The sequence below is a fragment of the Epinephelus lanceolatus genome, chromosome 21 (assembly GCF_041903045.1).
Source record: "Epinephelus lanceolatus isolate andai-2023 chromosome 21, ASM4190304v1, whole genome shotgun sequence".
NCBI classification, from domain to species: domain Eukaryota; kingdom Metazoa; phylum Chordata; class Actinopteri; order Perciformes; family Serranidae; genus Epinephelus; species Epinephelus lanceolatus.
The window spans coordinates 17,714,640-17,738,638 of record NC_135754.1 but is presented as its reverse complement, the minus strand read 5'-3'; the positions used below and the strand labels follow the sequence as shown (position 1 = coordinate 17,738,638).

Sequence of the window (23,999 nt, the reverse complement as noted above, 5' to 3'; positions counted from 1 at the left end):
ATATGCATCTCTTCGCATGTGTGAGAGCCACATGTAATCTAGTAGTGCAATGTAGCGTTTCATCCCCGTGCCAAAGCAAACTGGTGGAGCTGCAGTGTGCCCACCCTGCTCTCCGAGGCCCCCATCCACTCTCCCCCACAGATGGTAGCAATCACCTCCCGAGGTGCCCGTCACCGTCGGCACTCTCTTCCTCTCTATCCTTGTGTAACTGACTCTTGTCATAGATTAACTTTCTTTGCCTGGACCTTTTCCTGTCCGCCACCTCTTCTTTTATTTCATATATATTTCTCTTTTTGCTGAATTCAGCCTTTTTTTTCTTCTCTTATTGAGTTATCTGTGTTTTGGTAACAGTTTGCCTCTTTTTATGCTGTTGCGGGCCTCTGTGCTCTATTGCCTGAGAAAATATGTGGTTTTTGGCCACCAGCCGGTGTTGCTGGTGGCAGCGAGATTCAGAGACTGTTAAGAGAAAATATATGTTTGTTTTTTAACAATGAGTGCACGATAATCGCTCGGCTCCCTTTGGCTGTGGTTTTGTCTAACTGTGACTGACGTGGTTGCTGTCACTGTGCTTGAAATTATGTGTACGTTATGTATACATTCATACACTAATGCATGTGAAATGGAAGTTGTCTGTTACTGTAGAACAGCAGGAGTGACATAAAAGGACGCAGAAGACTAAGCTGTTTTTCTTAGGTTTGTGTACAAGTTTGACTGCTGAGACTGATCTACAGATGGGTGACGAATGAAAGGGGCACTCCACCATTTTTAGATGAAAACAATTGAATAATGTCCTTTGTGGCTCTGAGAAATAAACCCTGATGATGTCATCAGGGTAATCTGGAATTGGGCTATAACCTGTGACACTGAAAGAAAGACCAGAGGGTGAAGTATGAAAGACAGGGGTATTTACCACGCAAGGACGGTCTAACAAAATACACTAAAGTAGGGTTGGGTACCAGACTTTTAAGTATACTGACCGAATTACATTGGTACTACTGAGTTCTGATTCATGTTAAATCCATCTGTGCCAAATGCCTGAGAGCACATCTTGGTAAAAACACCAGGTTTAGACGAGAGGTGGAAGTGCCCTGAACCCTGGAAGCCGGTTATGGAACTTCATGACCGGCAACGGACCTCTCCAGAGCCACTGGGTTCAACTTCAGACAGGAGGTAGAGGTGCCCTGCAGCTGAGAAGCCGGCCGTGGAGCTCCATCAGCTCCCCAGCAAGCCAAAACTATGGTTGCAGCGCCTGTCTACCGTGATAGTTTCAGCATCTGGTCCATTTCCTTTTCTATATTCTTTGTTATAGTCCAGTTTCACTGCTAGACAAGCAGACACACAGAGAGAAGATTAGTTGTATGTGTGATTACAAGGAGCAGAGGAGCAGAATTGCTTTTCACCATACTGTACTATACTGCATCAGAAATTAAAGTGTTGACATCACAGAGAAAGTAAACTATGGGGAAAAAGTGCCATTTTTTAATGGTACCAAATTATAGGTATTGGTACCCAACCCTACTGAGGCTTGTTACGGATCCAACATTTTCTGACTCTTAAAGGTATACTATGCAGGAATTGTTGGTCACTGTTTGTAACAGCATTCAAGCATGGTCCCTCCTCCTTACACTGCTTACACAGAAGACTGCCCTAGAAGCCTTCATTTCCAGGAAGGATGTTTTTGCCGTTTTGCCAACGGGATACAGCAAAAGCATAATATATCAGTAAGCCCCACTGGTCGGCAAACAAATGGGACTTAGTGCAGTGAATACGTCACCTTGTTTTTTGCTCTGATTGGCTATCATGCTATCCAGTTGCATGCGGCAGCATTTAATATGCCTCAGTTAGTGCCGCCCCTTGGGTAGGAAGGGTGTATCGGTGAGGGCCAGACTCTAAATCTTTCTAGATTTGAGTCTGGATTTCAAGGCTAAGCTAATATTGTAAGAGCATTACATTTGTTGTAATAGAAAAGCTCAAGAAGCTAACTCCTGGCAACGACCTGTCAAACAGAAAAGAGTGAAAGTTATTCACTCTCGTGTTGGAATGAGATTACACTTGGTGTTTCGCCTTGCTATATTTGCGTTTTTCGGTGCTTTGCTTGCAATATTTGTAGCTTCCTCTTGGATGCATGCTGCTACTACCTGGCCACTACTAACCTCACCTGCGTGCTGTTATTGGCCGGGAGCTACACACCATTGCTCAAAGGTTGCAGCCCATAAACATCCAGAACACTGCACAATGAGAACGAAATAAGAAAAACCAGGCAGATGGCTTTGCAGATGCATATGACGCCACAAACTCCTAGTGAGTCACAAGTGATGATTGAGAGGGATTACTTTTGTATGAGTCTGTACATTTTATAAGGAAAATCCTGCATAATACACAGTACTTTATCCCACACTAGGGAGTAAATGTCAGCATATCTCAGCTCCTGTGATGTCATTTCTTTAAAACATAAAGCTAATAATAAAAACCACAGCAGCTTCACTAATGCTTGTAACAGATCCTCAAAGTTCCTGAAACTCTGTTAATGGGATGAGCTCCATCCTTTCCAAGGATATTCCCTCATCAGGTGTTTTGATGATGGCTGTGGAGAGAGCTGTCTCATATGCTGGGTCAGTATCTCCCATAGGTGTTCATTAAATGTGCGGAGGCCACGTATGATACACATCATTTTCACACTCATCAAACCATTGACATAAAAGTCCCTGTAAAACTGAAAGTGATCTCATTTCAAATTGAAAAGTACATGGTGGTCGTTGCAGTGGATTTTACTTTTACTGCTCAGTTCTGGGTCACCCATCATCATCTCAGGAGTCTTCTGCGTTCACATACAACCTGATCAGAGAAAAACATTAGGTTTCCCCTCTGCCACGCCACTGTCATCTCTGGCCTCAGCGGTGAATTTACACAGTAGGTTCCATCTGTCACTTTCTATTTCGAAACCAGCCCAGGCATCGCATGCATCCCCCCGATTGGACCTCATGGCTGTGTATGCCAAGAGTCATGGCAAACGTACATCTGTTTTTACCTCGCTTTTTACTGATTCGCCATGATAATTTGATTGCACAACAGTCGTCTACTTCTGCCCCTGCGCTCGGGACTGCGGGACGTTGCCTGTGGGGGGAAAAAAAAAAAAAAGAGCAACCGAGACAGACAGAGAGTGAAGGCAAAGACGGGACACAGATAACAATGTTTAGATGTGGGGAAGTGAAGTGGACCAGAGAGAGGGAACAGAGCTCAACTCTCCACTGACACCAGGCCCCCCAACATGGCAACCCTCCAGCCTAATCTCGTTAAAATCTTCCCCCGGCTGATGCCATCCAGAGAGAGAGAGAGGGGAGATGGAGGAAAGGATGGACAAGAGAAAGGGTCAGGGCAGGAAACAGGTGAAAGGAGGGAGAGGCAAAGCAGTGAGAGTATTTGAGATGGGGTCTCGTGAAAGTAAGAGGAGAGAGGGGAGGGTGGCTCAGGGGAGGGGTGGGAGAGGAATTAAGGGGACTCTCAGTTCAAAAGGGCTTCCAAGAGCTGGCTCTTAAGCCCACGGCGTGAGGCTAACCGCAGAAACCATTGGAGGGAGGGGAGGGCTGAGACGTGGTGTCAAAGTAGAAGTGAAAGATATGTCTGTGTGTAAGAGAAGGAAAGAGCAAGTGGTTCTAAAGCAGCTTTGTTACAGCGAGGTAGACGCTCCTGTGTACATTATACGGTCCACGAAATGCACACAGCAGGACTACAGGAGTTGTAGTTTCCTGTTAGTCCTCAGCTCGGTGTTCTTAAATCTTTGTCTCAGCTTGTTGTCCACAGCTCATTAGAGTCTACAGACCCAGCGGTGTTTACATCTGTTTAAGTCTCACTTCTGACTTTTTTTTTTTTTTTTGTGGCGTCTTTTGTTACTTGATCCATGTCATTATGTGAGCAGTTACTACCGCTTGAAGGAGTGTCTCTGGTGTGTGTGTTTGTCCACACTGTACACTGCTTTGGCTCTAATGAGGAGCTAATTAACCGGGTGTTCCCCTCGGTGCCCTGAGCAGGTGGCTGGAGCAGCCAGGCGGAACTCAGCCCAAACACACAGCACACACACACACACCAACACACACATACACATGATGGCAGGAGCCCATATAGCAGAGCCTGTTTGGCCAGGCGGAGAGGGCACCCAAGGGGGGCTGCAGCAGGTCTGGACCACGGCCGGGGCCAAGAGGGGAGAGGGTGGTGGTGGGAGAGCGGCCCTCCAATTTTCAAGGACCAATTTTAGCCATGGGATTTGGGTTTTGCACAGGCATCCAAAATCAATTGGCTGTGCTTACCGGCTTGGCTTTGGTGGAGCTGAAGGAAAAATGAGGTTAGATTTATCCCTGACATATGGAGGGGAGCAGAGAGGCGGTGCACTCCACAAACACACTTGCATTTTATTTGTCGAAGGGCAGTCTTTACGGGCCAATTTGTCAGAGCACACACATGACAGGCCAGACTGTGAGCTTGTTTGGAACACATGTACTTGTTGAGGCACCTTTAATGAAAGCTGAATTAGAGCAGCTTGACCTTACCTGTAGGAAGTAAGGAAGTAAGCACCACCTATGTCACAAATGGAGACGTGTGCAAACTGCTTAGAGGAATATATCAGATAGAAATTTACTCTTGCAGTTATTCCACTCAAATTTGCATTTGGCTCGCTTTATTTTGATGACAAAGTGGTGCAACTATTCCCTACTCTAATATTTTCCTAGGGGTTTCTTGCTCCTTTGCCTCCACCCCCTCCTTTATTTTTGTTGCAGCATCCCTCTGTTTGCCAAGCCTGTAGCTTGTGTTTGTTGTTTGATTTCCACGACAACACAAGGAACCAGATTTACGCATCCTTGAATTGGACACTGACCCATAAAGGAGCCGCGCTCACTGGAGGATCGCAGATTCTTTGCTGACTTTCCACCACCCACAGAACAACACAGAAAAAGTCTGCTCTTTTCCAACAGATAAGAATAAGTGTTTTTGCAAAGCACCAGTGAGGCTTTGATGTGTTAATGAATTGAAAAATGGCCTTCAACAGCGTTCAGTTATCCCCGCTGAGCCTAATTTGGGTGAGGGGGGGCTGCTGCAGTGGTGGGGGTGGCAGGTTGGGGTGTCAGCGTGTGTGTGTGCGCACAAGCACTTCAAAACAAACCCATAAACATTCCAGGATCTTTAGGCAGCTGCAGCTCCAAGCTGAAGTTAACGGCATGCAGCATGTACACCATAGAAAACCCACATACATGCATACAAACACCTACCTGAGTGCCTTTTGCTTAGTTTCTCAACCTTAGTTCACAGTTTCATTCATCTTTTCCCAAACTACTTTTTCCCGCCAGACACTAATTCTCTAATTCTCTGTCAGTCACAAAAAGTCTGGCTGTTGTTAAAGCCGTCACCGCTACACATGCTAAATCATTCAAAGGTTATATTCTGGAACTTTCTTTGCATTCTCCACACTTGAACGTATCCTCTCCTGCCTCGGACTTTGTTGGCCGATCTTGTTGCACGGCAGTGAATCGAGAAGATGCCATGAGAGGCAACGTCAGTACTTCAGCAGGGGGAGAAAACGCAATCCATCGCTTTCATGTTCTGCTACAAGGTGTTAATGGACACAAGTGCTCACAGCTGTGTGTGTGTTTGAGACGCTTGATCATAATCACAGTCCCCCACCTCGGTCTCCCCCCGACAGCAGCCCCAGCCGCTCACCAGAGCTGGTGTGTTCTTTGTCACATTCCCCTTAGAAGAAGTTGGACAGGCTGTTTAGTTGTTCGCATGCACACACACACACTACACACATGCATCCACACCGATTCAATTTGGAACATTTTTTTTAGTTAAATCATGCAACATATCACTTAAAACTCAGTGTGCACGCTTCCATCAGAATACATATCTATATTTTTATCCAGAGTCAAAGTTCAGTCCTCATCTTGCCATTTCATGAGAGCACACCAAAACATCCAGCGGTGTCTCTTCACAATATGGATCCATACATGACAAAATATTTAATTAACTACAGAATTCCATACAAATTGGGCCACGTAATAACCAGCTGGAATTGGGAAACAGTCTGGGAATGTGCTCCCCCCTTTTTTTTCCAGGGTCTGCAACCAGGGAAAACTGGGCCTCTTTCCCAACCTGGTGCCAGGCTTCCCTTTTCAGTGTGGATGGAGGGGCATATCATTCACTGCTTACATATTACTGGACATATAAATTCAAGTCACTCCTCTCCTGTGAGAGAGCCATGGGTGACATTAACAGTCATTTTTGATCAACTGCAACTGCTCATCTGACATTATACAGATCATTGAGCTCAGTGTAACGGCAGAGCTGACCTTGGCTGCAGCAGCAGTGCATGTGTCAGCTGGTGATGAAGAAAGAGACTTTAAAGGGTAACTTGGGTAATTTTCAACCTGGACCCTATAGTCCCATGATTTTGTATTGAAGTGTCTAATGAAGAAAACACTTTTTGAAACTTGTTTAGTATTGAACAAGAGTGCTGCAGGCGGCAGCAATGAAACATGCTGCAATGTAACCACTTGGGGCAATTGTGCACCACTAGTCTATACTAGCTAACTATCTATACTATACTGGCTTGTTATTTTAAGTGTCTGACAATATTATAGAAAGGATCCCTACAGAGATAGATCTTTTTGTTTAATGAGAAACAAGCCCAAAATCTGTATCAGCAAGCCCACCAGACTCCATTTAAATAAACAGAAAATTTAGCATGTATAGAGACAGCACATTTTCACATCCAGCTGGGTGAATTAAGGGTTTATTTCAACCAAACCAGAGTTAGTGATTGTTGGAACAGTGGAAAGACAATCTAAGAGGGTTTTTGTGAGTTTTATTTTGTTTCTGTTGACTCTAAATAAAGTGTGTTGTCCAATGATAAATTACTGTTTTTTTTTAAATGGAGTCTGGTGGGTTTGTCGATAGTGATTTCAGGGCTGTTTCTAGCTGAACAAAAAGAGTCTTACTCTGTAGGGATCCTCTCCATAATGTTGTCAGACACTTCTAATAACAATCTGAGCCTGTCAGTGGCAAAAACAAGCACTTTTAGTGGAAGTAAATTGAAGGTGCACTGTTGCTTATTATTGTTACATTGTTGCGGCGCACTGAATTTGAAAAAACGTTTTCTCCATTAGTCACGTACACCCAAAAACATTGGAAAATGGAGTCCAGGTGACAAGTAAACATCTTTTTTGTTATCTTCTCTGACTCATAAAAGTACTTGTATTACTTTTCTCTAACTTCCCACTCATCAGTCACTGTATGGCACACAAAGCCACACATACATAAAGTCCTCCCAGTCCTTGAGCCATTCTGTCTTTGCTTATTCCCCATTGTTGTGTCTTTTTCTCTTCTAAACATCTATTGTTAGTGCATGTTTCTTAATCACACTCACACCAGAATAATTAATATCACCCTCTGTTGTGATGCCCTAATAATCCTTCTTTTGCCATAACTGTTGACATTTTCGGTCAAACAGCTCTGCTGTTGTTTACTCCTTTCTAATTTATCTGCGGATAACTTTGAACCAGAGCTAAGCTCTGCAGCAGTCGTCTTTGAAGCCGCAGCCAAGTCTTCAGGTCCCAGGTCTGACTCTGATTTAACCAGCAGAGGGTCTGGATCAAACTCTATTACACAAACAAGAAGGGCAGGTTTCTCATTAAGGCTTCTCAAATGCAAACCCCACATGTAGAGAGTGGAGCGGAGTTTCTGAATAATGTCAGAGCTGGTGAATGTGGTCTAATATGGAGAAATCAATGGAAAGACTGGTGAGGCAAAGAGACATAAAGGCATCTGGGAGGGACTGCGAAGAGATATAACCTCACTTCACATCTCCCATATATTGCGGTTCGCCTCATTTAGAAGACAGCTAGCTCGAGTCCGTTCCTTTATCTGAATCGCTCTCGCTTTTAATAGATCTTAGGAGTCTTTACTCATCAGTGATTCATGAAATTAATGTCTCTCTTTCCAGTGATTAATAACTAATGGGCCGAGAGAAGCAGAATTCATTAATTATGAAATGGAGAAAATGAGCTCTGCAAATATCACTTTTGATTGATGAGTTCTGGAATAGCAGCCAAGCACACAGCCGCAGTGTAGATTATAAACCACTCACTGTTATACTGCCTCACTGGAAAATCTCCACCAACTCTCCTGCGATATACTTGGTAGTGACCATATGTTTTACTGCATTGCACACTCCGTGTGAATATTTCATCTGAGCTAACTTCCATTTAGACTCCTTAAGGATAAATACTGTGGAGATACTTTTACATTTACCCTCCTTTGCTGATGTTCACACAACTGATAACTTTTCTCTCTTCCCTCTGCAGCATGCAACTGTAACCTCCATGCCCGTCGCTGCCGATTCAATATGGAGTTGTATAAGCTGTCAGGGAGGAAGAGTGGAGGCGTCTGCATGAACTGCCGTCACAACACCGCAGGCCGCCACTGCCACTACTGCAAGGAGGGCTTTTATAGAGACATGGCAAGGCCGATCACTCACCGACGAGCCTGCAAAGGTAAGAGGCTTGTCTGTAACAGCTGTGGCATTCGTTACACTTCACTTGTGAATCCATCAGCAGCTCTGATCTATTTTTCTTCCATTTTCTGTTTCTAATAAGGTTTGAGCATCTCTAGGTGGGATTCATTTTGTTTTCTGTTCAAACATGCTGTGGTACCTTCAAGGCAGTCTTAAAGAGGCTCATTTTTTTTAAGCTAGCATCGAAGGTAGTGGCATCTTGCAAAACAAAACAAGCCAAGGCATCCATTGGTGGTAACCACGTCAGCATAAGTTGTCAGGAAAGGGATTAATATCGCTCCAAAATTAGGCTGGATAACCACAAGTCTCCCCTTGACTTGAGAAGGCTTGTTCCCAGGAACTGTTTTATTTCATACAATCATGTACTCCTTCAAATTAGAATGGTTAATTAATTGTCCTTTTTAAGAAAAAGGACAATTAACCTTTTAAAGAACAATGAATCACCTAACATATGTAACAAATTAAAACAAAATTGCTGTGGAGCTCAAAATGTTAACTGTACCGATATTAAGGCCCAGACACACCAAACCAACATCAAAGAACTAGTGGCATAAAGGTCTAATTGTTGCATCGCTTCATGTCACCTGTGACTTGGCTAAAAAGCTGCACCTGAACATACCGCAAAGATTACAGCCAATGGCAAACTGGCACGAATGTTCTGTGCCTGCGTGAGAGGAAATAACTTTCCATACCAGCAGGTGGCAGTAGTCTGTATTTGTCATCAAAAAAGTAAGACCAGAATGCAGGTATATTTCTGATCAATCTGAATCACTTGCAAGGGCCTGCTCTCTCTACAGGCCCCTCCACCCCAGAGGCCCCTGTGCAATTGCACTGCCTGCACTCTCTATATTTATGCCCTTGCTTATGGTATAACAAGTTTGTTTCGATGTGATGCCCTCATGACTTGAGTCCTTTGTTTACTTTCCTCACTTCAATTTCCCTTCTCGTGCACTGAGCTGTACTGCCAATCAGATCGATTTCATTCACTGACAGACTCCACTGTCTCTGATGCCAATTCAACATGCTGAATTGGCTGAAAAAAAGCCAGGGCCAAGGGCTGACTAGTACAAACGGTGCAGGGAAAACCACCAAAACTAGCGTCAGCTTGACGTATCAGGGCCTTTAGTTTATAAACATCAGATAACTAGTGACAAGAACTATAGAAAAAGAAGCCAAAATATATCAGTAAGCGATTCCTCTACATATTGACATAAGTTTCAACTAGCCTAGATACTTTAACTGCATAATCAACCCAGTCTCACTCCGAAGTCATCAAAATCCAGTGCTTGGGCTGTGACTTGCCACGTCAGACACAGATGAAAAAAGCCGCCTTTAACGTTGGTATGATACACAGCCAGCTGCCGTTATAATTTAATGGCGCGCGGCAGCATTAGGGGGAAATGCAACGGGACAAGGACAAAAGTTAAGGCAGCAAAAGTCCAAGTAGGGCGGGTGGGAGTGGTGGTGGATGGGTCCAACAAACACCGACTTTCACTCAGGAGAGCGTTGCTCGCGTTCCTTAAGATTATGAAGCCAAACCCTGTTCTTTTTTCCTAAACCTAGTTGTTTAGTTGTTGAAAGAAAAAAACATCAATTCACAATTTTTTTTACGTAGTGTGTTTGTTTTGAAAGAGACTGCATGTAAATGTTAAATTTCCTGTGAAAATGGAAGTGTAATTTGAAAGAAGACAGTGTATGTAACAGGCAGAACTTCGTCGTCAACCGACTTTCACCCAGGGTACCTTTCATGTTGTATCTGGACATGGAAGGTCCATGAGTCAGAGTGAGAATGTGTTGGCATAACAGAATTCCTGAAAATCAGTTATGGCTTTTAGTTTTGGTCTGCCAACCCAAGATTTTCAGTGGCCCCATCTGGCCAACCCTAAGAAAAATTTCTGGTGGCACCACTGCAAATATGGTGTGACCGCTGCTCCTACACCCAGTTCTCCAGCTGTCAGAAACATGCAACAGAAGTATTTTTCTGGGAAAGAATTAACAAGCACTCAATGTTTACAACAACTAATGGAGAAATATTCATGGACAAGGATCATTTTTGTGTTAAATCAATCAGTAAGAGAGTAGCAAAAATGAATATTTATTTATATGAACATGTCACAGATTATTACTTTAAGCTCGGTTTGACTTTTCATTTGGCGAGTGCTGTGCGAAATGTTTACAAAGTGTTCAAACAAAAGCTGATTGAGATGTTCTAACCCTTGTAATACTTGTGTAATCGTGTCTGAAAAAGTTTAAGACGTTATTATTGGAAACATACACGGTCATGGTGACTTTTAATAAAAAATATCAGCATATCTGAGTTGCTGTACCAAAGCAGGGAGAAGGAATTGATACTATGCCTGAAGCTTTTCTGGCTGTCCTTACAAATGTTCCCCCCATACCACACACCACATAATATTATCACTTGACCAAGGCATTCCTCGTGGAAAAATGTATTTTACCCCTTTTATTATTTCACATTTGCAGTGAATATTTTTCAGCCTGATATTATGCTGGAAGCATTTATCTCCTCTTGCTGGACTGGTTGCAAAAACAACACTAGTTTCCTGTACTTGTTGCTCAGGAAAATATTCAAATCAATCGCAGAGAGTGAGAGAGAGGGAGTTTTTTTTCCTGTTGATCCTGATGTAGGTAAAGAATCACTTCCAGAAAATAAAAAACAGCATTAGCGAGAGCTGCCAACGCTCACAGCCGTGAAGATCTTTTGGTTGAAATTTCATGGCGAAAATCTCCTGCTGGCTTCCGCTCACTTTTTCCTTCTGCAGCCGGCCCAAGCTGTAACTGAACACCGGGAGGTTAGAAATGGCACAGTATCAGGCCGCACTTGCCCATGTTAGTTGCGCTGAGATGCCGAGCCATTCATCATATAATGGCAAGCGACTTGGTCACATACCTTAAATCTGAAGTCATCTGACCTGTTGCTGCACCAAAACGCTGACAGAAAGAGATCCGCCTCGGCCCTGGCAGGAGATCAGTCCTGAGACGGCATCCCCGCGTGCAAATTGTTCCCTCATCTTCCATTTCCTGCAATACCTGCGAGTGTGATGCTCCCACACACACGCAGGCTCCACTGACACTGCAATTTGTCCTTATCAAAGCCTTATGATCAGGTGGTAAACAGTTTATCTGCCTCCCTCACAAAGGCCCCAGATGTGACGGAAATGAAAGTTAACGTCCGCAAAGCCTCAGCTGAGCGACTGGCTCCGTGATTGATCAGAGCAATTCCGCAGCCTTCTAGGAGCCGTCATTTTCCTTTGCCTCAGTACTTGCTCACTTTTTTTTCATCTCCATCCCCCATGATCTTTTATAACCACCATCTCCTCTTCCTCCCCAACTTCTTGTCTTTCTTTTTCTTTCATCCCTGATTTTATTTTCCAGCTCTGATTTTTACTCTCCTCCATGTGTCAGGGTCAAGACAGAGGTCAGAGGTGCAGCATGGCTAAAGGGGGTCAGGTCTGAAATGGAGTTACAACAATAAAATACAGGTGTTTTCTAAAGGTGAGACAGGAGCAGGGGAGGGCTGGGGGTCTGCTCAGGCTCTAAGAGGATGAACAGGCCATGTCTGTTTCTAATGAGACCTGCTCTGTAGATGGGGTGTCTATGAGAAGGAGTAACCACCTCTCCCCTGCCTCCATCACCACCACAACTTACCTCCCACGCACCACAAAACTGCAGGGCTCCAGCTCCCCAGTTGAAATGCCCGGGCAGCACCCGCTCGACGAGCCCTTTACAGTGTCACAGGCATTAAAACAGTCAGCAAAATGAATGAGACATGGCAATCACCACATGGCCTGGCTGCAGTATAAGAGCTCTTCAGAGTGCAAGGTTTTTATGTGAATCCAAGCCGTACAGCTGGTATCCGTTGACCACAAGGAACATTGATAAAAGGCATTAAAAACGAGGCCACGGTCCATGTGAAGTGACGCCTGCCAACATAAACCACACCGGCCGTATGTCTTAAATATCACTCTGAAACAGGACATGAGGATCTCTGCTGTCAGAAAACACTGGATAGAAAAAGTGTTACGCAACCTAATTCTAAGCGAAATTTCAGGTTAGTTAATATAGTGTGTGTCCTATAGCAAGTGTCAAGTTTAGCTAGTACCTGCGACTTCAAGGTTTTAATCTCAGATGTCACTGAGAGGGTTGAGCTGTTCTATTGATTTCAGCTTTTCAGTCCTTTAACATAGCATTATTACTTTAAAAGCTACAATAATACTAATATCTCTTAAAAATTAGTTGTGCAAGATGTACTTAATTCTCTTGATTATATGACTCAGGGAATGTTCTTTACTTATCAAAGGAGAGGGTTGGCTGGGGGGTGTGACTTTGTCTTGAACCTTCCAGATGCTCCACACATTTCTTCCTTGAGCCTCCCTTAGTATCTGGGGGACAATGCAAGAACCTCCCTCGCCAGATTTACATCAAATGTAGGTACTGGAGATAAAACAATGAGTTATTATCAAAACAAAGCTAATTTCTTAGGTAAAACGCAAATCCTTCTTAGAAATGGCATCATCATCATTATCAAGGAAGTTTTTACATTTTCTGGAAGGGGTGTAAATCGCCAGTTTCATCACGATACAATATTATATTGATTCTTTGGCAATGGTAAGATATTTTCCGATATTGCAAAGTCTGCCACGATACGATTTCGATTCGGTGCAATTTAGAGGCCTGTGACTGATATGAGACGATATTATATGCCCATTTAACACTATCGATTTCTTCGAAGATAAAAACAACACTAACACATAAAACACCACATGGCAAAACCTTCAGGGCTTTCTGTCAAGGTCCTTCCTGGAAGAAATCTTTTCATTTTAACCCAAACCATCATCTTTTTACTAAAACTTCAGGTCTACCTAGCTTAAAGCCCTGAAGGCGAACTTCCCCAAAGAGCCATAAAACACAGATTAACAACAAGATCCTTTCACAAAAGTATCAACTTCAGCTCATTATTAGCTTAAGCATGTTTAAAGGAGAAGTCCGGTATTTTGCGCTTTAAGCCATGAAACTCACCGAGTGGTCAGTGGTGTTCGCTGATGTTCTGACATAAAAATCGTAACAAACTGTGGTTTCCATCCGTGTTTTCGATATTCATCTCGATTGTGGACCTTTTTTTCACCTGCCTCATACCTGTGTGTAAACTTCCGCTTGATTGTTTGTTTGACCCTGAAGGGTTATACACTCCAGCCCACTTGATGGCGATAATGCTCCTTTACGTGGGTGTCACCAACTGGCAGGAAACCATTGCAATGTAATGGGACACAGAAAAGAAGCAGAAGAAGAAGGTTGGCATCGTGTTCAAAGGCATCGTACTGGGAAGGCTGTTTACAAGCGAGTAATCCATTGTGCAGTTGTTTAGACTTATTACAAAACTTTTTGTTTGTTCTTGTTCTTCCACACAGCACTGTCGAGCTGGCACTTTCGCTGAGCTAAAAGACTACAATGACTACAACCTTGTCGTAAACAACCCCCTTTCCGGTTCCGATGGCGGATTACTACCAACGGACAATGATGCTTCCTATAGAAAACCAATGGAGTAGACTAAATAAGTTTAAGTTTAAGTTTATTTACTTTATTAATCCCCCTGAGGGGAAATTCAATGTTTTCACTCTTGCTTGTCAATTACACACAGGTCTGAAAGACACACACATGCACAAACAGGACCTATACATGCACAAAGTGGAGAGATGTCAGAGTGAGGGAACTGCCCTTTGGTCAGGCGCCCTGAGCGGTTGGGGGGTTCGGTGCCTTGCTCAAGGGCACCTCGGCAGTGCCCAGGAGGTGAACTGGCACCTCTCCAGCCACCAGTCCACGCTCCATATTTTGGTCCGGACGGGGACTCGAACAGGCGACCTTCCAGTTCCCAACTCAAGTCCCTATGGACTGAGCTACTGCCGCCCCAATAAATGTCATATAAATCATCACGGAAACCACAGTTTGCTATAATTTTTATGTCAGAACATCAACGAACACCACTGACCACTCAGTGAGTTTCATGGCTTTGGAAAGGAATGTTTAGCGTGGTTTTAGGACAGGTTCACACATGGCCATAGGCAGCAGTGTTAAGCCAGGCAGGGGAAAGACAAATTCTCCGAAAATGAGCAATCGTCACTATTTTGGTCTTAACCACTCTATTTCATCATAAACAACCTAGAAATGGGGCTCAAAGTGCAAAATACTGGACTTGTCCTTTAAATTGCATAAATCAGCTTAGCAGCTAGCAGACTTTTTTCTGTACTCCTACATTAAAAAATTACGTGTAATGTTATTTTTGTTCCTGCTCACTGTTAGTTTAAGTCACTGCAACACCCAACAGAACAGTTCAGTTGAATTTCAGTCTGCATGCACGTTTTTTTCAGCCAAACATTGATACAGAGCAGCTAATGTTGCTGGAGTGAGAAGTTAGTGAGTGAGATGCCTGTCCAGGCAGGTCCATGGTGTTTTATCTCGTAACGGCATTGTTTACTGTACGTACGCCACGTGCTCTGTCTGTTGACCCGTATTTTCTTCTAAATCTAAAATATTTCCATGCCGCTGATTTATTTCCGAGTAAATAATGTTATCCTCATCATCTCTCTCTTGGCCGCTTGCCGTCTGCCTGCCGCTGTTTGACAGTGACACAGACTTTCAAAATAAAAGCATATCCTAAAGATGACAATATGGATCGATGTTCTTACTTAGCATCAATGACACATGATCGTTGATCATTGAATTGATATATCAGTTCAGATCGATGGATTATTACACCTCTAGTTTCTGGCTATGATAAATGGTGGGATTTTGGCTTTTTTTTTTTTAAAGAAAACATGCCTTTCAAACCCAGAGTTCAGAGGGTATTTATAATAAATACAAAATGCAACCATTTGAAGTTGTATGTCCCCAACTAAAGCCAGAATATAAAAAGATTATTTGATTTTTATTTTGCACCACCCTGTCCTGCATCATAAATAATGAACAGTCCCTAAAAACTGCACATATTTGAACACTTTTATTTATTTTGACAGTTAAATTATGAGCAGAACATAGCTGACTGATAAAAAACATATTTCCAACTAAGGGCACAAATAACACCACCCTCTCCAAATGTGGCAACTGCCAATAACTGCAGACAAAGAGCAGTCCTCCCAAGTGCTTTAGCCCATATGCACACACACACACGCACAGAGCAACACGAATCAGTTAAACTGAGCCTGTCAAAGGAACTACAAATCCCAACGCAGTGCCTGTCACGTCTGCAGTTGCAAAGGCTTGAAAAGTCATCAACCTCTGAGGACGTTTTTACTGCTTCTTAACTGGCCTGAGCCCCTGCACATAAAACTTCAGAAAAGCAGTTCAAGGAGGAGAGCTGGGGGTGGAGACTGACACCACCCTCCCCCTCCCTCCATCCCCATCCTGCCTCTTACAGCCCAGGTCAGATTTGGCAGTTGCTGGTTGTTTACTGAACATTGTGGACTCTGACAGTAAACTCCGATGTCTTAACAGCCTATGATTGTTTAGAGGGGAAGTGAGAATGTCTAACAATACTCACATCTTGTTCATACTGACTGGATTGTGTTGATAGCTTGCGCTGTTCAGCGATCAGCCAGGAAACAATGGCCACATGCCTCGGCAGGCATGATAGACCGACTCCAGACTTGTATCAGACAGATCAAATAACGGGGGTTTATCCCACATGTGCTTTGGACAAATCATTTCACAGGGAAGAAGGAGGGGGGCATAAACTGTAGGAATGAGTGGTCTGTGGACGCTGTAGTGCCTGGTAACAACGGCAGGAGCTCTGACTGATGCAGGTGAGGATGTAGCTTACAAAGAGACCCTTGTCGACCTGACCTCTGACATCCTGCCATATGCAGATGCCTGTTCCCTTCAGGTCAGTCTGGAACTCTTACCAAGTGTTATCAAAGCTTGACTTTTCCTGGTCCGGCCTGCATGACTCAAGTGGTGGGGATTTTGCACGGACGCTGAAGCATCAGATTTACGTCTCTGTTGCGCAACTTCAAACAGAGCGCAGCCACTCTGACACCTGTGGATCGGTCGGCCTTGCCGGAAAAAAAAGAAAGGCAAACGTGTTTCTGAAGATCTGAGCCGCACTTAATCCCCATCCCCAACCCCGCCGCCAGACACACACACACACACGATCACTCTTGGGTCAGTTTCAGCCATTTAAACCCTCCCTTTGCCCAGTCAACAGGTGGTAGGGTCCTCAGGCTGTCCTCTGTTGTAGCAGCTCAAAAATGTCCGGCGCAAATAAACACATTCACAGTTCCGTCGAGTGGTGGGAAGAAACCGCGGCATGTTAGCAGCTGCCTTCCTCTGGCAAGCCCTGGAACAAACTGTTGGGTTACAGGGTTTTTCCCCAAAGTGTAATTTTGGCCTTTCTTGTCTTTTCTTGATAAGATTGGACAATTACAGCTATTGTGTTACAGTCAAGTCACTCTCTTTTTGCACTATCCTGTGCCTGTTTTCCAAAGAGTTACATTGGAAATAAAGGGGAAAGGCTAATGTTCACCTTGCACTTCATGGTTTGTTGTATTTTTGGCAGCACGTCTCCTTCATTCGATAGGAGAGGATACTTTTCTCTGCTTGTTCTCTTCTGGACAGAGAATGTCACATTTCAAGTGAAACCAATCAGTCACACCGCTGCTCAAGAAGACGCAGAAGTCCAGCATTTGTTTTGATATGTCACTGATGTGTTTGTCTGGCCGGATTGCCGTGAAATGTTAAGTATGTGTTTATTACTCAAAGAACAAATGTCTGTTTATTTAGTGGAGTTGGCGTAGCCACAGTTTGGTTAGATTCACTCTTGTTTATGCTGGGGAGCACACACCAGAGGCTCTGTTCGGGCTGTGCCTCTTTGATTCACTCCCATCCTCTCCTTCACCTCACACTCTTGTGATATGTTGCTTCTCCCTCCCTCTGTCATCCTCTCTAACATCTTGTAAAGCTCTCTCAGAAGGCTTTTGGACCAACACGCCAGCTCTTATATTTAACAGCTCTTTAAACCAAAAAGGAAAAAGACTCACGTTGCTTAAAGGGGGCTTGGATAAATTGCCTAGAACCAGCAGAAGTCATAAAAACCTCGCCAAAGCGTGTTGACCGGAGCATTGCTTGTTGCTGTTGGCATTTGCCGGGCATCGACTGAACTTTCGGGAAGTGATGAAACGGCAGAGCGTGTGTCACCAGGCAGGCACACGGCATTTGGGAGAGCGGATACAAGTAGGCAGGAGAGAGGAGGGCACAGTGGGCCTTTCTAGGTCTCTAACACATCCTCTGCTTGTCGCCTGCTGTCTTATGCTTTCACATGTAGCATTCAACCCTGATACATATCTGTTTACTACTGGCAAACAACATAAGATTGCTCCTTTGGGTGTAATTTCTGCAAATATGTAATGAATTAATGTCAAATATGTTTTCTTTCTCCTACCTTCCCCCTTCACACCTGTCCCTAACCCCCCTCAGCCTGTGACTGCCACCCTGTGGGCGCAGCAGGCAAGACGTGCAACCAGACCACAGGCCAGTGCCCCTGCAAGGACGGCGTCACCGGCATCACCTGCAACCGCTGCGCAAAGGGCTACCAGCAGAGCCGCTCACCCGTGGCCCCGTGCATCAGTGAGTGACTCGCATGCACACACAGCTACCAGTCACTGCATCCTCAGCTTGGTAATTTAATCACCCTGGCAGTGAGTCACGGCATAAAACTGCAAAACACAGACAAGCCCCATTGTGAGGAACATAATGTAACAACAGGCCTAATACATAGTTACAACAGAGTACACTAAAAGCAGCACATACTCAAACCAGTGAGATTACAGGGCGTAATTGAAAGCACACTCCCCCCGTAGCCTAAAGTCATTCTGGCCTTGTGACAGGCACACCCAGCCCGATCTCTGCGCTGCATGTATACAATACATGTGCTCTGCGGGTTTGCATGGCCACTGAAAATGCAATGATAATTTCATAGAGAACAGCCCGAAACATGTGTGCAAACAAGGGCCCAGATGTAAAAGCAGGCTGAACTGAAATGTGATCTTTGTTAAAGTGGAGCGGGGAGCTGGTAGTGTGAGAATTCAAGACTTGGTTATTGTTGTTCCACTTGCTGTCAACGATGTATAATGTGTGTGTGTGTCTGTGTGTGTGTGTGTACTCTGTAGTTTGCATGTCGGCTACATCAGGTTTTTAATTTCCTGTGACAAATGTGCATGTGTGCGTGTGAGTTATGAAATTTGCCAGCGGCCCGGCACATGCAGGCATAGTGTAATAGAGGGCAACTTTCCACAACACTGTGTGCCAGGCGGTACGGGCACACATTGCACACACTCACAAGACAAACCTCCACCAAAGCAAACCGTGCCGCCCAGTGCCGTACCGAGCTCCGCCACACTGTGCCACATGCTGCCGTGTTGTTTCTCTCACATGCGGCTCCGGAGCAGATGGTGGACGGGGCCGAGAAGGGAGAAAACAACTGTGGTCATGGATGGCAGACCCCACTCACTCCAGTGCCACTGAACCATCCAGCGAGAACAAGACAAATTGTGTATGTGCGTTTAAGTACATGCGCACATTTGGATCCATCACGAATAGACAACTGTGTGTGTCAATACGGCCCCATGGCGGGCATCTCACCTCCTACTGAGGCTCCCGGACCCCGAGACAGAAGACAAGCCCATTAAGCAGCCAATTAGTATGATGGCAGCAACCCTCATCTGAATGATCCTTTCATCATCTGTCTGTCTTCACAAGACGTGGCCATGAGGGCGTACGGACTCAAAGTGGCTCCGAGCAGCTGCGCCTGCCTTCACAAAGCTCCGTGCCCTTGTTTGTTTTTGTTGGCGGGGTGTCCATAATTTCAGAGAGACAACTGCTGCCTCCCGCCAACACACTCCCACTCTCTCAGTTCAAACCCTCAACCTCCAAATCCAATCAAAAGCAGATCCTCTGGGTGGATGCTAAGCCGGCGTTCCAGTAACTCTGTTTACGGTAAAAGCCGAGGGCCCGTTGTTAGCATTAGCATTTGTATTGGAAAGTTGCATACGATTAGAAGAGAAGTCCTGGAGGAATTCCACAAGGCACTTTTTAGTGTAGCCAGCGGGCACAGCGAGGGAGGGCTGCATCTGTCTCAAGACGATCCAAGCAAAATTGCCCCCTTGCCATCTGTCCATCTGTCTATACATCGCTTGCATGGAGATTACACAGCAGTGTTAACCCAGCATCTGTTGGGGGAGGACGAGACTAATCTAGTGCAGCCACCTTTCCATTTTAATCAGTGTGCCTCAAAGAATCAACTTCTGCCTCAGATGTATCAAGTGTGCCGACTTTGAACGGATTGACTTCTCCGAACTGGATTACTGGGTGATTACTGTGTGATGCATCCAGAGAGTTTGGCTCAAAATGTAAATTTGGTCCTTTGACCTCCATTATTTCTTCCACTTATATTGACTCAGGATCTCTCTTCTTTAAAAATGACAGTGAAACCACCACATTAGTTGGTGGAATGCATGGTTTATTTGAGCCTGTCTTCCCTCTCACCACCAATAAGTACGCCTGTCAGTCTGTCAGTGTTTATCTAGCTTGTCTGTCTGCAATGCGCCATGTGTTTTCATGTACATAGTTGACATATATCACAATCCAAACCTACTGTAAAACAACCCTGGTATTTTCTCCTATTGGATTTGTTGGGTAAATCCACTTTCTACTTCTTCTGCCCTCTGTATTTTGTTGTGGCTTTATTAATATATTCACCAAACCTTCCCATATGCACTCTTTGCAATTACTTTTAATGAATTCAGACATACTTCATTTCTCTGACCACACATACACTCTCCACAGGCATGCAGCCAGATCACTTAGCCCATACTTGAAAGGCATGGATTTACATTTACCCAGCGAAATAACTTTTGTATTTCGTGTCTGTGTGTTTCAGAAATCCCAGTGGTCAATCCCACAGCTGTGGTGAGCAGCACGGAGGAACCAGCAGGTTAGTGTTTGCCCTCTGCACCTCGCCCATAAGCACCAACGCTTTATGAGAGGAACAAAAACATATTTCTTAATATTCCTGGACTTGAGTTTTAAGGTGTGGAATAAATATTAATGAAGGGCGGGGTCCCCTCCTTTTGAAGTTCTGCAGAATGAACGAGTGCACCGGGACCAGCAGAATTTTTCCATTGTCTTAAAAACCTATGTCCTTGGCACAGTTTCCTCTAACCGCTAACCTCAAGTTAGTGGAGCCTCGCTGTGCTCAAAAAAAATATAGCTCGTGCTCAAAGCCAAGGCCAGCAGATAGGCAGCAGAGGTGATTAGTTAAAGTTTAGCTGGGAGATATAGTGGAAGGGAGAGTTTTGAGGCGTGAAAGGAGTGCTGGCAAGTGTCTAGGGGGAAATTTGTTCAGTCTCTCCCTCTAACTGTCCAATTTACGCTCCGGTCAATTACCCTGCCCTTATTTTTCACTCTGTGTCTGTTTGATTTGAATGGTGGTGTTGATTTGGAAATGTTGATTCATTAGTGAGTTTACAACATATATCATCACTCAGGCTACTGATCGCACCCCACACTTTGCAACAGATACTTCACCGTACGATTCAAAGCATATCATTTTATTGTTTTTACATCCTTGCTCTTATACAAATTAAATATTTTGTTCGCTAATTACACTTTTGACCTATGGACTTCTTACATTTGAAGTCCAGTTTGAGGGTATGAGTTATAGGGTTAAAGATGTCTATAATGGCTGGTACTGACTTCACGGGAAAATTGTGAAGCTGAACGCCAAACACGCAGTCAGTGCATAATGCATACAGTGACTATGGAAAAAACATCCTATTAAATCCAATGGTATAGAATAAATGCATTGGTTTGCATTAAAGCAATACTTTAACACCCATTTCAATAATTCATTCCTTGTCACATTGAATTTGTCAAGAAAACTTTGTTTTTCTTGCATGCCTCAGGTGAACGAAGAATCCAAAAACTGAGGAAATTCTTGATGAACTGAAATCATAAGCTGCAGCATTTAACAACAGCAAAACTATATCAAAACAGCTGTTTACAAACTTCCACAAAGCTCATGCAGTATAATCCAAGTATCATTTATTCAGTCATGACAGCACATTCTCAGCTTCCGCCCTTTCCAACAGACAAATTAATGAAAAGTAAAGGTTATCAGTTCTCCCTTAAAAGTCAGACACTATTGACAAAGCCGTAATTTTACCTCACTGAACGCTTGATTTGTTTGTGTTATTGGTGGACCAGCAGCTCCTGTGTTCAGCAAGGTAAAATTACTGCTTTTGTCAATGGAGTCTGGCTTTGTGTAGATAATTTTCACTTGTAGTTCAGTTCCCTGCCAGAAAGGGCTATGTGTTTGAGGATTACTGAGCATTCAACTGGATGAATGATACTTGGATTATACTGCATGAATAATGTGAGAGTTGGTTAGAATGGCTGTTTAACTGTGATGCGTTTAAGTTTGCCAATTTTGCTGCAAAAGTCTGAAGGAGAAGGCAAGATAGTTTAACTAGTACTTGTTTTGATTTTTTCAATGCTGTATGGTAAATGCCTTGCGAGTGATCCATGAACTCGGCCTTACAGTAGTTGTTGTTCAAATTATGTACATTGCTTTTGTTGTTTTGCACAATTTTCTTTCCTTTTAATGTTGTCTGAAAATATGTATGCTGGACTTTGGTCCTGGCTGTTTTTTAAAATTGTATTTTATGGTGTCTTGTAAGCCCATGCAGGCTGGGCATAACTGTTTGCATGACACAATAATAAAATAGTAATTTATCCATTCATTGTAAAACATGGAATGCTGTGACTTCAGTTTATCAAGAATTTTCTCACTTTTTGGATTCTTCGTTCACCAGAGGCATGTCAGTAAAAACAAAGTTTTCGTTAGAAATTCAATGTAAAAAAAAGGTGAGTTATTGATACACAAATGGTAATTTGGGGGATGAAGTGTTCATTTAACGTAATAGTTTGACATTTTGGGGGAAAAAAACACTTGTTTGCTTTATTGCCAAGAGATAGATGAGAAGATTTATACCACTGTCATAATTTTGCTGTAGATTCTGTATATTGGCTAAGCTACATTAGCCTAGGTTAGCCTAACATAAAGACTGGAAACAGAAATAATCAAAGAAGTTGTCCATCACATGAACAACCGTAAAATCACAAATCTTTGTTTTTACACTTTTTTGTACAGATTTAAGAAATAAAATATAATAGACTTTGTTGCCTTTGGACATGGCCAGACTAGCTGCTAAGATAAGCTAAGCTAAGCTAAGCTAATCATCTGCTGCCGGCAGCTGCATATTTACCACACAGACATGAAAGTATTATTTAACATCTACTACAACTCCAAAAAAAAAAAAATCTAAATATTCTTTTGAAGGTAAATATATCAATAATAATAGGCTATTATTAATAATAATAATTTTCCTCAACATTTGCAGTTTTTTTTTCTTCATCAGTGACTTCTCTCAATCTGTTTCTCCTCATTACTTGGGCCTTTGAGCCTTTGTGAAAAACAAACAAAAAAAAATGCACAGTCCAGCCCTTTCTTGTGTTTACTACTTCCCTGGGAAAATGTTACGGGGTCTCAGAACACAAGAGTTGTTGATCGCCAATTCACCTCAGGCCCTACCAAACACACCACAGCGTTTCCCCTCCATCTTTCTGCTTCCTAAACTCCCATAGAATGAGCTCCGCCATCAGAGAAACCCAAGGCCCCCAAAAAGTTTTTGTGTTAGGGGCGGTGGGTGCAATTTGTCCTTGTCACGGCACAGTGAGAGGGGCTCAAGGGAACGAGGGCATCGAGAGCCCCCGGAGCCAATTGTGAGTGTTTTTCAGTGGGCCGGTCTTCTGGGTCAGTGGGCGATTCACCGAGAGCTTTTCCAGGTGAACAGCCAGCAGTGAGTGACTCTTCATGGGAAAACACACACTGTCTCCAGCCAGTCACCAATACCTTCAGGCCGGCCACTGTGTACAGCACACACAACGGCAGCAATCTAATGAAACCCATGCACATCTCATACAAATGCATGCCCGTCACAGCTGCATGCACACTTACATAATAATGATCTGCACATGAAACCACACGCCCACTTTTAATGAAAAGGAAGCAAGCAAACTATGATATTTACATCATTTCTTTAAAGTACAAAACACACATAAACACAAATCCATCCACACGTTCACCTCTGCACCCGTCCACATCTACACCTCCACTCATCATGTTTTTAAAGTCACCCTGTCTCGAGGTTATTGGAAGCTGCCATCTGCTCTCTCTTTCTCCCTTTCTTTCCTTGTCTCTCCTCTCTCTGGCTAATAAAATCTCCAGCGCTCTGATATACAGCCAAGCCTCCTGGACATTTTTATGGGCTCCTTGGTCCCCCGTTTCTTCCTCCTCATGCACTCCTTCCAT

General features: G+C 43.8%; 1 protein-coding gene across 2 annotated transcripts in view; it reads left to right on the top strand.

The window, feature by feature from the left end:
• The window catches only part of ntn2 (netrin 2), a 52,806-nt gene that overhangs the window by 23,224 nt on the left and 5,583 nt on the right, over positions 1 to 23,999 (top strand). For both annotated transcript variants that reach the window (XM_033612143.2, XM_033612142.2), the window contains exons 3-5: positions 8,352 to 8,540; positions 18,047 to 18,196; positions 20,508 to 20,561. In XM_033612143.2, coding sequence (XP_033468034.1) covers positions 8,352 to 8,540; positions 18,047 to 18,196; positions 20,508 to 20,561 — 393 coding nt within the window. The remainder of the gene's footprint in view (positions 1 to 8,351; positions 8,541 to 18,046; positions 18,197 to 20,507; positions 20,562 to 23,999) is intronic.